General features: G+C 53.3%; 1 protein-coding gene across 1 annotated transcript; it reads right to left on the bottom strand.

The window, feature by feature from the left end:
* Positions 1 to 3,041: 3,041 nt before the first annotated feature.
* HEXIM2 (HEXIM P-TEFb complex subunit 2) lies at positions 3,042 to 13,260 on the bottom strand. Its single transcript, XM_003943603.4, is given in 4 exon segments — positions 3,042 to 4,065; positions 11,053 to 11,137; positions 11,139 to 11,160; positions 13,000 to 13,260. Coding segments are annotated over 4 exon segments (924 nt in total). The 5' UTR covers positions 13,022 to 13,260; the 3' UTR covers positions 3,042 to 3,270.
* Positions 13,261 to 14,376: the final 1,116 nt, after the last annotated feature.

Here is a 14,376-nt window from a genome sequence, read left to right as displayed (position 1 = left end):
GCAGGGCCGCATCCTTTGAGCTGTTTCACTTTCAGAGCGACATCACAGGTGGATGGTTCTTTTAAAAACCCTGGCACCAATGGAATGAAATGGAACACGTAGGCAGCAGGAAGATTCGCCGCCGCCGCCCACACCAGGGAAGTGAGGCTGGCATTGGGCTCTGTGTGTGCCACCTCCAGGCAGCCAGGAGACTCCCTAGGGCAGAGGGGGCCTGCCTAGCACCCATGGCAGCTTCAGCAGTTGCAGAGGGCAGCACCCCCTGGGGCATGGGGTGGGGGAGGGAATGGGTGAGCACCACAGGCTCTTTTGTCAGACCCAGGAAGGAGAGTGGGGGCAGCTACCGGAAGTAGGGAGATGCGAAGCTCCCTCCGGAATGTATGCCCCCCTCTCCCCTCCCCTCCCCACATGCACAGCCCCTGCACATGCTCAGTGTGCCCATGAATTAGGTTGGTTGGGGGAGGGCACTGACTGGCACCCCCACTTAAAGGGCCAGTGCCACACTTGCCTGTTCCCAACAGGGCAATGGGACCTGACCACCTTTCCCCCAGTACTGTTACTTCCCTCTCTGGCAGCTTCCTCCTGCCCCACCCCACCAACCTCTGCCCACCCCTCTCCCTCATTCCCTGACCCCATTGCAGGCAGGGTGTGTACAAGGGGCACAGGAGTTTCCCACTGGGGTCTGGGAGTTCCTGCCGGGGAGGAAAGAGGGATCCTAAACCAGGCTGGGCAGGACTGGTGGGAGGTTTCAACAGCCACTCCCATGACACATGTGTTCTCTGCACTTCCCTCCCCTGGCTCAGGTGACTAACAGGGTCCCAGAAAGCACAGGGCCTGAGGGCAGCTCTGGAAAGGCCCAGGGAGGCTGTGTCCAGGCCCAACCTCCCTAGCTAAGGGCATGTGATGCGGGGGTGGGGGTGTCTTGTAAACTGGAGCCTCCACCATTGCAGTGGGCGGAGTGGAGGCCCAGGCTTCAGGACCAAGCAGCAGGTGTGGGAACAACTGGAAGCAAAAGGGGCGGGGCACCGAGGGACCCAGGCCTGGCTCCCACCCACGGCTGAGCCCTTTCTCTCCAGTGCTGACCCCCAGCTCCGGCCCCAGGACGATCTCCTCCCTGCACACCCCTTACCCAGGAGTCAGGGAGCCGGGGGAGGGGGGGGCGGGGGGGGTGCAGATAGGGACCCTCTTCACGCACCCCTCCCATTTGGGTTCAGGCCCTCCCACACGCCCGGCTCACATCCTCTCCTTTGTTCTCCTTGCCCCACCCGACCTGCAGCCTGGGGGAAAATTAACCCACCGAGGTGCTGCTCTGTTTGCACCCTTCAGCCTTTTATGTGTAAGGGGGACATTGGGGAAGCAGCTGGCAGCTTTCCTGCCTCCAGACTCCTCAGCTTCTGGGCCAAGAAGGGCCAAACTCTTGACCTGCCCTGACTGGCAATGGGCCCCCAGCGCCCTCACCCACACCCCTCCCCCCACACTCCAGCAGCCCTCTGGAATCTACTCTCACCTCGTAGACACACACATACACACACACACACACACACACACACACACACACACACACAGGCACCTCCGGGTAAACAACCTTTGTCCACCTTTGTCCTGGGCCTCCTCTCTCCCTCGGGCTCCATGCTTAGGAATGCAGCTCGGAGGCTGCCAGCAAAAGGCCAACAGGCCTCTGGGTCCCAGGCTAGCACCCCACTGCACCTCACAGGGGCAGGCAGGCCTCCGAAGGCTCTCCTGGAATCCAAAAAGCCACTAAGCCTCTGGTTTCCTTGCTAAGCCTCTGGTTTCCCATCTGCAAAGTGGGGATGATGATTCCTGCTGCCCTTCCTGACTGAGCTGTCTGAGGACCCAGGCTTCTAGGGGTCAGGTACCCCAGGATGGGATTTTGCTTTGTCTTGAAACCCATGCATTCCTAGAATCTGTTCTGTGTTTCATTGTAGAAGGCTCTGGCCAGGCCTGGGTGTGGCAGGGCAGAAACGAAAGTTGTCCTGGCAACACACAGGATTTCATCAACATTTCCATCCCTGGGCCGAGTCTTGTCTTGCCCAATGTGGCCTGTCAAGATGAGGGCCTGGAAGGGAAGCTAGGCTGGGCAGCCAGGCCTCTGCTCCTCCCCTTGCCTGGTGGCAGAGCCAGCACTAGCTCACTGGTGAGTTGACTAATGTCCTCTGCCACCCCTGGTTATCCCTGTTCATTGCTGCCTGACACCCAGTGCCGGCCTGCAAGGGTACCAGGAGGGGATGGAAGAGACAGGGTGTCTGGGGAAGGGTGGGCCTGAGTGTGAAGGGGTGGGTGAGCTCATTCTCAGAGCCCGGTGCTGGCTGGTGGTATCTGCGTTACTCAGGCTGACCCAGCTCTCTGATGTACAGACAGGCTAGGGCCTCACACACTTCACAGGGAATTCACACCCACGTGGTGAGGCGGAGAGGAGCAGGACGCACAGATGCATGGCAGGCACCAGGAGAGCCGGGCTGCTTTGCTCTAAGGGATCCATGCGCTGCCCCCCTCTGCCTCTTGACTTTATTTTCTACCAGGAGAGCATCTCCCTTAGTACCCTCAGGAGGTGAGGAGACAAACACAAACATTCGATGGCTAACCTCGGGGGGCCCAACCCCCTGCAGAGAGGGGTCAGGGTTGGGGGGTGTTAGGAACAAAGAGACACAAGGCACCCAGATCCTGCCTAGTCCAGCGTTTAAACTGCGAGGAGGAGAATACAAGGAGCTCAGAAGCAAACTCTCAAGGAACCCCTGGGCCTGGGCCTTCTCCAAAAGCCCCCCGCTCTCTCTCCTCCAGGGAAAGCTCGCAGCTCCTCAGAGCAATCTGGCCAAAACTGGGGGCTCCTGACTGAGTTCCCTCCCACCTAGAAAACCTTCCATGCAGCCTGATTGCTCCAACACCCACAGAGCAGGATTCAGGTAACCTGGAGATCTTGTCACGCCAGGCTTGGGACAGCAGGGACTGGGGCCCCACTCAGACCTCTGTGGGGCAAATGTTTTGTTTCTCAGAACAGCCCAAGTGAAATCAATCCTAGACACCCGCCATTTGCTCCCACCAAGACCATTTAATTTCTCTGTAAAAAGTAAGCTGACATGGAAGAACCAACTGTGAAAATGGTGAGGTGGGAGTCTGAATCGATTTAGCTGTTCTCAGGGGGCACAGGGTGTTGAGGGTGGTTTTCATCTGCCACCTGCCTCCTTGAGACCCAGCTGACCTGAGTGTGCATGAAATAAGACCTACTCCTTGTGTCCACCAGGCTCGGGGGCACCCCTAGGTACCCGGCTCCTCGTCACAGCGGCAGCCCTCTCGGTTCCACATCTGGTTCTCCTGCCGAAGCCTCTGGTTCTCCGTCCGGAGCCTCTCGACCTCGGCGGCCAGCTCCTCCACCTGGCGGCAGGACTGCTGGCCCGTGCATGCCTGCAGCTGCTGCAGCCTCCTGGTCTCCTCCTCAGCCTGCGACAGCCGCTTCTCCAGCTCCAGGTAGTCTCGCACCAGCTCCTGCTTGCTGCGGCCATGGAGGCTCTCGGTGCGGAAGCGCTCGTAAGCCTCAGAGAAGTCCCTCTGCTGGAACTCACCGTGTGCTCGGCCTCGCCCGTCACTATCCCCAGCCTCACTCTCCCCACTGGAACCTGGGTGGGAGACCCCAGGGGGCACATCCAAGTTGGGCTCTTCTGGGTCTCGGTCATTCATCAGGAACTGGGTGGTGTTGTAGGGGGCCACGGGCTGGCCTTTGGCGAACATCTGCTCTCGGACCCGGGACGCCCTCTGGCTCTGCCTCTCATCCCGCTGTTGTTTCTCAGCCCAGCTCAGCTCCAGGTAGGGCCGCCAGTGCCGTCTGCGCTTCGACGGCCGCCGACGGTGTTTCTTCCGGGCCAGTATGGCCTCCGCTGAGCAGCCCCCTGAGCTCTGGGTCCAGGGACTCCTACTGTTCCAGCCCAGGCCTCCAACAGCCCCAGCAAGATCTTCATCCTCTGAGTGGCTCTCCATCCGGGGTGTCAGGGGTAGGGAACCACCAGAGTCATGAGGCTCAGGGGGTGTTTGGGGGCTCCCTGGGGTACCAGAGTTCTAAAGAGAGAGAGGAGGAAGAAGGATGGATCAGACAATCTGTCCCTGGAGATGGAACCCTTCCCTCTCTACCCAGCGTGAAGCCAACCTTCCCACACTCAGCTAACTTGGTCACTCTTAGCCCTTCACCCTTTTGCAACCATTTGTTTACAAAGTTACCTGTCTACTGTCTGTCCCCCAACCTTCCCCAAGTAAACTCATGGTGACAGCAGGAATTTTGCCTGTGGGTTTCACTCTGTAATTTCAATGCCTAGAATAATACCTGGCAATGAGTAGGAGTTCCATAAATACTGTCCAAATGAGTAAAGTAGGGGAAGGAGAACACTGGGATAGAAGATGGATCTTGATGCATTTGCTCGGTCAGAAGCCCAAATGGCACCTGCTCTTCCCTCTTCTCAGAAAACCTAACTTTCAAACGAGCTGGCTTCATGAGCAGGTGACCTGTGCAGTCCCACAGAGGCCCTGCACCTGGCTTCATGCTGTCCTTGTCTTAAACTTTTTGTTTAAAAAAAAAAAAAAAGCCAGGCACAGTGGCTCACGCCTATAATCCCAGCACTTTGGGCAGCCGAGGCAAGTGGATCACCTGACGTTGTGAGTTCAAGACCAGCCTGACCAACATGGAGAAACCCTGTCTCTACTAAAAATACAAAAAAAATCAGCTGGGTGTGATGGCACAGGCCTGTAATCTCAGCTACTCGGGAGGCTGAGGCAAGAGAATCCCTTGAACCCAGAAGGCAGAGGTTTTGGTGGGCCAAGATTGTGCCATTGCACTCCAGCCTGGGCAACAAGAACAAACTCTGCCGGGCGCGGTGGCTCAAGCCTGTAATCCCAGCACTTTGGGAGGCCGAGGCGGTTGGATCATGAGGTCAAGAGATCGAGACCAACCTGGTCAACATGGTGAAACCCCGTCTCTACTAAAAATATAAAAAATTAGCTGGACATGGTGGTGCGTGCTTGTAATCCCAGCTACTCAGGAGGCTGAGGCAGGAGAATCGCCTGAACCCAGGAGGCGGAGGTTGCGGTGAGCCGAGATTGCGCCATGGCACTCCAGCCTGGGTAACAAGAGCGACACTCCGTCTCAAAAAAAAAAAAAAAAAAAAAAAAAAAAGAACAAACTCTATCTCAAAAAAACAAAACAAAAACAAATCTTTAGTTTTTATTTTATTTTTTGAGTGAGGAGTCTCACTCTGTCGCCTAGACTGGAATGCTATGGCGCAACCTTGGCTCACTGTAACCTCTCCCTCCCGGATTGTCCAGCCTCAACCTCCTGAGTAGCTGGGATTGCAAGCATGTGCCACCATGCCTGGCTTTATTTTTGTCTTTTTAGTAGAAATGGGGTTTCAGCATGTTGGCCAGGCTGGACTCCATGTCAAAACAAAAGAAAACAAACAAACAAAACACAACTTATTTTTGGAGACAGGGTCTCACTCTGTTGCCCAGGCAGAAATGCGGTGGTACAATAATAACTCACTGTATGTAGCCTCAAACTCCTGGGCTCAAGCAATCCTCCTGCTTTAGCCTCCCAAGTAACTAGATCTGCAGGCATGCGCCACCACACCTGGCCACTGTCTTTAACTTTTTAATAATTTTTGAACAAGATGCCCTTTTGCACTGGGCCCCCCAAATTATGTTGCTGATCCTGCTTCTAGCTGTTTGCATGGCTGACTTTTTTTCATGTTGTGTGTATGTGTATGTGTGTGTGTGTGTGTGTGTGTGAGACAGAGTCTTGCTCTGCACCCAGGAGTGCAGCAGAGCCGCCTCGGCTCACTGCAACCTCTGCCTCTGGGTTCAAGCAATTCTTCTGCCTCAGCCTCCCAAACAGCTGGGACTACAGGCGCACACCACCACGCCCAGCTAATTTTTAGGTTTTTTTGTTTGTTTGTTTGTTTTTTGAGATGGAGTTTTACTCTTGTTCCCCAGGCTGGAGTGCAATGGCGTGATCTCGGCTCACCGCAGCCTCCGCCTCCTGGGTTCAGGCAATTCTCCTGCCTCAGCCTCCTGAGTAGCTGGGATTACAAGCACGCACCACCACGTCCAGCCAATTTTTTGTATTTTTAGTAGAGACGGGGGTTTCACCATGTTGACCAGGTTGGTCTTGATCTCTTGACCTTGTGATCCACCCGCCTCGGCCTCCCAAAGTGCTGGGATTACAGGCTTGAGCCACCGTGCCCGGCCTAATTTTTAGTTTTGTATTTTAGTAGAGACAGGGTTTCATCACGTTGGCCAAGATGGTCTCGACCTCTTGACCTCAAGTAATCTGCTCGCCTCAGCCTCCCAAAGTGCTAGGATTATAGGCATGAGTCACTGTGCCTGGGTGTTTGGTTTTTTTTTTGAGACAGAGTCTCATTCTGTTGCCCAGCCTGGAGTACAGTGATGCAATCTCAACCCACTGCAACCTCTACCTCCCAGGTTCAAGCGATTCTCCTGCCTCAACCTCCCAAGTAGCTGGAACTACAGGTGCCCACCACTACACCCAGCTAACTTTTTGTATTTTTAGTAGAGACAGGGTTTCACCATGTTGACCAGGCTGGTCTCAAACTCCTGACGTCAGGTGATTCACCCACCTTGGCCTCTCAAAGTGCTGGGATTCAGGCGTGAGCCACCGTGCCTGGCCGCCTTTTTTCATCTTTTAGAGCTTAGCTCCAATGTCACTTCCTCAGGGAAGCCAGGCCCTCCTTGACTACCCTACCTAAAGTAGACTTCTCCATCTCCCCTCCCTAGTGATTCTATCATGTCACACAGTTAGCACATAGCATTTAACATACGGGCATTTAACATCTGTCTTGCTCCTGTGAGAATGCATCTTGTCTGACCAACTCACCACTGTATCCCTATGCGCAGCACAAGGGAAGTGCTCAAAATATCTGCTAAGTGACCTAAACCTTATAAGATAGGGAGATCCAAAAGATATTGGGAAATAAGACTCCCGGCCAGGCACAGTGGCTCATCCTGGTAATCCTAGCACTTTCGGAGGCCAAGGTGGGTGGATCGCTTGAGCCCATAAGTTCAAGACCAGCCTGGGCAACACGGCGAAACCCCATCTCTACAAAAAATTACCCAGGCATGGTGGTCAGCACCTGCAGTCCCAGCTACTTGGGAGGCTGAAGTGGGAGGATCACTTGAGCCCAGAAGGTTGAGGCTGCAGTGAGCCCTGATTGCGCCACTGCACTCCAGCCTCAGTGACAGAGCCGGAGTCTCAAAAAAAAAAAAAAAAGGAAAATAAGACTTCCTTCTCTATCTTTCTGTGGTAAAGAAAATGCAGCGTGCCAGGTGCGGTGGCTCATGCCTATAATCCAAGCACTTTGGGAGGCAAAGGTGGGTGGATCACCTGAGGTCAGGAGCTCGAGACCAACCTGGCCAACACGGCAAAACTTTGTCTCTACTGAAAATACAAAAAAATTGGTTGGGCATGGTGGCACGCACCTGCAATCCCAGCTACTTGGGAGGCTGAGGTAGGAGAATCGCTTGAACCTGGGAGGCAGAGGTTGCAGTGAGTTGAGATTGCGCCACTGCACCCTAGCCTGGGCAACAGAATGCGACTCTGTCTCAAAAAATAAAACAAAGCAAAATAAAATAAGATAGAGAACATATTTATTCCAGGCACAAGTTGGTAGTTGGTATCACTCTCCTATATGAATGGCAGGAAAGAGCTCCTCTCCAAGGACAGGGAGGGTCAGCCTCTAGTCTACAGTGGGAGAGTTCCAGAACTTATCTAAGAGGTGGAAAGGCTCTGTCAAGAGAGTGTATGTTCAGCGCATCTGTTTATCTCTGTTGTGGGAAGGGTGGGAGTACTGGGTGTGTGGGAGATGGGGAATGAGTTGCTCTAAGTTTGTGGTTTGGGCGATTTCTAATAATAACCACTACCATTGGTATGTTGTTGAATAATACGCAAAACAGTTCAGAGACATGTGAGCATGGCTCTGTACACATGGGGTGTGTGTGTATTGAGGAATGTGGTGTATGCAGCCCTTAAGAGCCAGGCACGGCTGGGCGTGGTGGCTCACGCCTATAATCCCAGCACTTTGGGAGGCCAGGCAAGAGATCGAGATCATCCTGGCCAACATGGTGAAACCCATCTCTACTAAAAATACAAAAATTAGCTGGGTGTGGTGGCATGCGCCTGTGGTCCTAGCTACTCAGGAGGCTGAGGCAGAAGAATCCCTTAAACCCAGGTGGAGGTTGCAGTCAGCTGAGATTGCACCACTGCACTCCAGCAAGACTCCGTCTCAAAAAAAAAAAAAAAAAAAAAAAAAAGCCAGGCACATGTCACGTGTGTTGTGCAGACCCTGAAGAGAATTTCAGGGAAAAGGAGGTATGTTGGGGTGTGTGTGTATGTGGGGTTTGTGGTGTTACTTCACCTGCAGGGAGATCACCAAATATAAAAAATAGCCCTTGTCTCCAACAGTGGCTGGGCCAAATGAGACAGAGCTGTTGCCCCACCTGGGAGAGGCAAGGCCACTGAGACACCAAGGCAGAGTGGCTTTTTGGTATGCATAATCAGTCACACGCTCCCATCCCTCAGTAAAAGTGCCCTGTGGATCCTCCACCTCCATCTAAGCAAGCCTGGCACCCCGACCCTACCTGCTCCCTCCCTCTTGAAGACTTGGCCCTCTACTACCATGACCACTATGGTAGATAAGCTGTGTGACGTTGCTGAACAGTGTAGCCCTGACATGTCATGAATTCCGAATTCAGTCAATCCACAAAACACGGAATGGGCTAGGCAGGGTGGGTCAGAAGCTCTCTGGCCCCTGCCCTAAGCTCCCTGCTCATCTACAGGAAGTCATGGACTAAGGGAGAATGGGTAAGGGTGGGTAGTGAGAGAACAAGCATGGGCTCCCGTTGCCAGGTTGGAAAGGGGCATCTTCTGAGGGTCTGATACGATCCTACCCGCTACCTCCATTCCAAGCTACAATTATTAAGACAGAGTCTCACTTCGTCACCCAGGCTGGAGTGCAGTGGCATGATCTCAGCTCACTGCAACCTCTGCCTCCTGGGTTCAAGTGATTCCCTTGCCTCAGCCTCCCAAGCAGCTGGGATTACAGGCATGCACTACCAGGCCTGGCTAATTTCACGATTTTTTTCTTCTTTTTTCTTTTTGAGACAAAGTCTCGTTCTGTCGCCCAGACTGGAGTGCAATGGTGTGATGTCGGCTCACTGCAACCTCTTCCTCCTGGGTTCAAGCAATTATCCTGCCTCAGCCTCCCGGGTAGCTGGGATTATAGGTGCTTGTCGCTACGCCCAGCTAATTTTTAGTAAAGATGGGGTTTCACCATGTTGGCCAGGGTGGTCTCAAACTCTTGACCTCAGGTGATCCACCTGTCTTGGCCTCCCAAAGTGCTAGGATTACAGGCGTGAGCCACTGTGCCTGCCCTGTTTTATGTTTGTTTGGTTTTTTTTTCTTTTTTAAATTTTCCTTGCCTCCGTTACGTGAAACATCTGAATCCCATGGCCTGTTTTTTGAGATGGAGTCTCACTCTATCACCCAAGCTAAAGTGCAGTGGTATATCTCAGCTAAGTGCAACCTCTGCATTCTAGGTTCAAGTGATTCTCCTGCCTCAGCCTCCCAAGTAGCTAGTATTACAGGCATGTGCCACCATGCCAGCAAATTTTTGTATTTTTAGTAGAGATGAGGTTTCACCATGTTGGCCAGACTGGTCTTGAACTCCTGGTCACAAGTGAATAGCCTGCCTGGGTCCATTCCAAATTATGAACCAGAAACTCTTCTTCCTGCTTCAGACTTGGTTCTTAGCCTGGACAAAATGCAAACATTCAACCAAGTCCCTCCAAACCCTCTTTGGATTTGAGTTCAAGGCAAGGTTCTGTTGTCAGAAGGCCCTACATTTAAACCCTGAGTCTGTTGCCTATAGGCAGCATGATTCTGGAAAACAGGTATTTCAGGTCTCAAAACCTTAGCTTCTGGGAATTGGGAATTGGAAATATTTCCTACCTGAAAGGATTTTTTTTCTTTTTTTTTTTTTTTTTTTTTGAGTCTTGCTCTGTCGCCAGGCTGCAGTGCAGTGGCGAGATCTTGGCTCACTACAACCTCCACCTCCCAGGTTCAAACAATTCTCCTGCCTCTGCCTCCAGACAGCTGAGATTACAGGCGCATGCCACCACGCCCAGCTAATCTTTTTGTATTTTTAGTAGAGACAGAGAGACAGGGTTTCACCATATTGGCCAGGCTGGTCTAGAACTCCTGACCTCGCCCAGCCTTTTTTTTTGAGACGGCGTTTCGCTCTTGTTACCCAGGCTGGAGTGCAATGGCGCGATCTCGGCTCACCGCAACCTCTGCCTCCTGGGTTGAGGCAATTCTCCTGCCTCAGCCTCCTGAGTAGCTGGGATTACAGGCACGTGCCACCATGCGCAGCTAATTTTTCGTATTTTTAGTAGAGACAGGGTTTCACCATGTTGACCAGGATAGTCTCGATCTCTTGACCTTGTGATCCACCCGCCTCGGCCTCCCAAAGTGCTAGGATTACAGGCTTGAGCCACCGCACCAGGCTCCCAGCCTTTTTTTTTTTTTGAGACAGAGTCTCGCTCTGTCCCCCAGGCTGGAGTGCAATGGTGCAATCTCGGCTCACTGCAACCTCCACCCCCTGGGTTCAAGCGATTCTCCTGCCTCAACCTCCCAAGTAGCTGGGATCACAGGCATGTGCCACCACCATGCCAGGCTAATTCTGTATTTTTATTAGAGACAGGGTTTTGTCATGTTGGTCATGCTGGTCTCAAACTCCTGACCTCAGGTGATCCACCCACCTAGGCCTCCCAAAGTGCTGGAATTACAGGCATGAGCCACTGCACCCGGCAAGTTACTAACATTTCATAACAGCATAGACTGGGATTCCGGCTTATTGCCTAGTGCATAGTAGGGACTCATCAAAATACTGGTTTTCCAAATCTACCAACACGTGAGACAAGAAGTTCGGATGTCAGGTGTGGGACTCATGCCCAGGGCACTCGGGTGGGCAGGAGGGCAGGGCTTACCTTGGCCTCCTCCAGGGCTGCTGGTGACTCTGCATTACAGGCAGTCTGGTTCGGAGTGGCCATCATCTTCCCTTTGAAATCTCTGCAGACGCCTGGAACTAGTGACACCTGTTTTGAACAACAGAAACCCAAGTCCTGAAGGTACGTTCTCAGGAAAACTCCGAATACAAAAATCAGCCGGGTGTGGTGGCGCGTGCCTGCCCATAATTGTTTCCCCAGGCAGCGACAGCCATTTTGTACCCCAGCCTTTCATACCCTCATTCTCAAATTGCAGGCCCCGGAAGGGTGCTTCCACTACTGGGTTTCACACCTCTAGCCAGCAAGGGGGCAAATGGGGTTCAGGAGCCGTTTTCCCAGTCCTGCTGCTCGGGTTCCTCACCAGGGCTCATGTCCTCCTGGAAGTCACCGAGGCCCAGGCTGGCAGCCAGGGAGCCAGGTGTAAGCTTTGTTCCCCCAACCACCAGAGCGGAAAGGAGACTGCCTGGGCAGGCTGGAGTGCAGTGGGGCTGCGGCGGCGACAGGAGAACACGGGGCAAGCTCAGGAGTCCCTTCCCACTGTCGCCAGGGACCCCAATCTTGATGCAGTCCTGCATTCCCAATCTTCTCCCCAAGCTGGGCTCCAAAGGCTAGAAGCACAGCCGGGGCCTGGGCAAAGCCTGGAGCCAAGGCCTTTTTCTCTAAGGTTCTGGCCTGCCTCCCTCCTTCCTCTCAGTAAGGGAAACGGAGGAAAGGGGAAAAGTCTTCGCGCTACATGCGGCTGGGAGGGAAACCCAGCTGGGATAAGGATGGATTTCTTGGAAGAGGTGAAATAGTCATGGAAAGAGGTTTTGCAAAGGTGGAACTAACCTATTATTCGCTGTCAAGGGCTATGCACACCACTACATCTGTGTATCTTTCTGTGCGACTGCCTGTCGGTGCAATTCCCAACGCCTGAGCCCTACCTCTTGCTGCAGTTGCAGCAGCTCTGGTCAAGCCGCTCAGGGCACTAAGATGGGGGGAGGAGATAGTCTGGACGCGCGGTGCCTGCTGGGGATTGTAGTTCTTCTAGCCTGAAAAGCGGGCCAAACGCCTGTCACGTCAACAGCCACACCCGTGATTCCAAAACCCATCTACCCTTGCGCGGGGGGCAGCCCGCGCGCGCACCGCTGCTTTTTTTGATTGGTGAAGTCTTCTGCCAATATTCTCGCTTTTGTCAACGATTAGTTGTGAGGAGGCACAACTGGACCCGCCTTCTCCGAACTCAAAGAGTTCATTGATGGCGTTAATCTTTACGGGGCAGAAAATAGATCCGGCTGAGGTGGGCGGGGCAGCAGGAGCGGAGGGATCCTTGGCCTTTGAGGAAGGCGACGAGAAGATCGGCGGCCATCGCCGCCATTTTGGGCTGGGAGGAGGCAGCGGAGGGACTCGCTGCGCAGTGAGAGCACCCCGTGGGGGGTGGTCCGGGCGCGGGGAGAGGCCGGGCCGAGTGGGCTGCCTGAAGTGGCGGCGCCGGGAGACAACGGGAAGTGGGACCGGGGGCCGGGGAGGGTGAAGGTTGGAGTCTCCCCGGCTGAGCCCGGTCCTCAAACTGTCCCGGCAGCCCCGCAGCCTCGCCTCTCATGGAGTGCGGGGTTCCTCGGTAATTACCGCGTGTTTCCCGAGACCCCGGCAGAGGAGAGGCTGGTGAAACGGCTCCCCTCTGCCGTCCTTCCACAGGGGCGCGGATGCTGAGGCCGAGCTCTGCCGGCCTCCCTCCCAACCCCCATTCGGCCTGGGTATGGCGGCAAGGCCCCGCCGAGAGGGACTCCCACTTCGACTGGCGAGGTGGGGGCGACGCCAGATTTCAGAGGCTGGCGCCGCGGGGGAGGGCGGAGGTCGCAGGTCGCAGGTCTGGCCGCACGTCCCTCCGGTGTGGCAGTCAGCTGGAGGCTCCGAGGGCGGAGATCCCAGTGCACCCACCCACTTTACCTCGCGTACACCAAAGCGCCATCTCGTCTCCCGGGGTGCGAAAAACCACAGCCCTCTCTAACTGTAGCAACCACTAATTCCCCCTGGGACCAGCCAGATAGGGGCACGTGGAAACCTTCACGAGCCCGATGCCTGGAGGTCCCTGAGGCTGTTGCCCTCAAGAATATGTCCCACCCGGTCCCGATTCTCCGGACAACCTGACCTAGCACGTCGCCAGCCTCCTGGTGAAACGCCTAAAGTGTGCTGTCCCACTTCTCTTGAAAGTTTACACCAAAGGGATGAGGTTTTGCCCTTTACAGGGCTGGGGCACAAAGTCAGAGTCGCCGCGGCTCAGAAGTAGAAATGGAGTGGCCCATTTCGTGTGCTTCATCAACATCTGCTTGGATTTTGAAATCCGAGCGTTAACTTTTACAAAACTTTTAGAGAAATGGCTGCCCTCCTAGAGGGAAAAACGAACTATAGTAATTCCAGTGTAATCTTGTAAGATTACAGAATCTTTAAAGAATTTTTTTTCCCACAGATTAAACAAAATCAGAGTATTTTGTGTGTTACTGGTGCATTGTTACTAGGTAACCTCTATTTTTTGAAATTCCAAATAATTGAAAGACCACTTCTGTAGATCCTAAATGCTATCAAAATAGAAGCTGCAGTTTTTATCTACTTCATATATGTAGCGTTTAGGAGTTGAGGAGACCTGCTTTGAAAGAATAAATTCTCAACCTTACATTATAGCTGTAGCAGCTTCTTAAAGATTGAAGTTTGAAGTGAAATTCTTTTATTGAATTGCAGATTAAACCATCTTATTTCCTGCTGCTTGAAATCTAAATCCAGAGAGATTTGTGGCTCAAGGATATGTTCAAATAAAAGTTTTGTTGCTAAAATGTTAGTTAAAATTATGCCTAGGTAGGCTCTGAAGTAGGGAGGCTCTGACATAGCAGGGTGACGGGCAGTGAATTTTGTGGGTACCTTGTGATGAGTTTCATCAGTTACAAATGGTCGGAACATTCCTAAGCCTTTGGCCTTTCTAGCAAATATCATAAAAGTTTTACTGAACTTGGCACAGTGGCTTACGCCTGTAATCCCAGCACTTTAGGAGGCTGAGGCAGGCGGATCACCTGAGGTCGAGAGTTCGAGACCAACCTGGCCAACATAGTAAAACCCCATCTCTACTAAAAATACAAAAATTAGCCGGGTGTGGTGGTGTGTGCTTGTAATCTCAGCTACTCAGGAGGCTGAGGCAGGAGAATCACTTGAACCTGGGAGGTGGAGGTTGCAGTGAACACCAAACCATTGCCAGCTTGGGCGGCAGAGCAAGACTCTGTCTCCAAAAAAAAAAAGGTATTCCAGAGCTGAAGTCCTGTTCCTCCTATTAATTTT

This window comes from Saimiri boliviensis, chromosome 17 (genome assembly GCF_048565385.1).
Source record: "Saimiri boliviensis isolate mSaiBol1 chromosome 17, mSaiBol1.pri, whole genome shotgun sequence".
Classification (NCBI taxonomy): Eukaryota; Metazoa; Chordata; class Mammalia; order Primates; family Cebidae; genus Saimiri; species Saimiri boliviensis.
The sequence above is the reverse complement of the archived record's forward strand: the minus strand, read 5'-3'. Positions and strand labels throughout refer to the sequence as shown.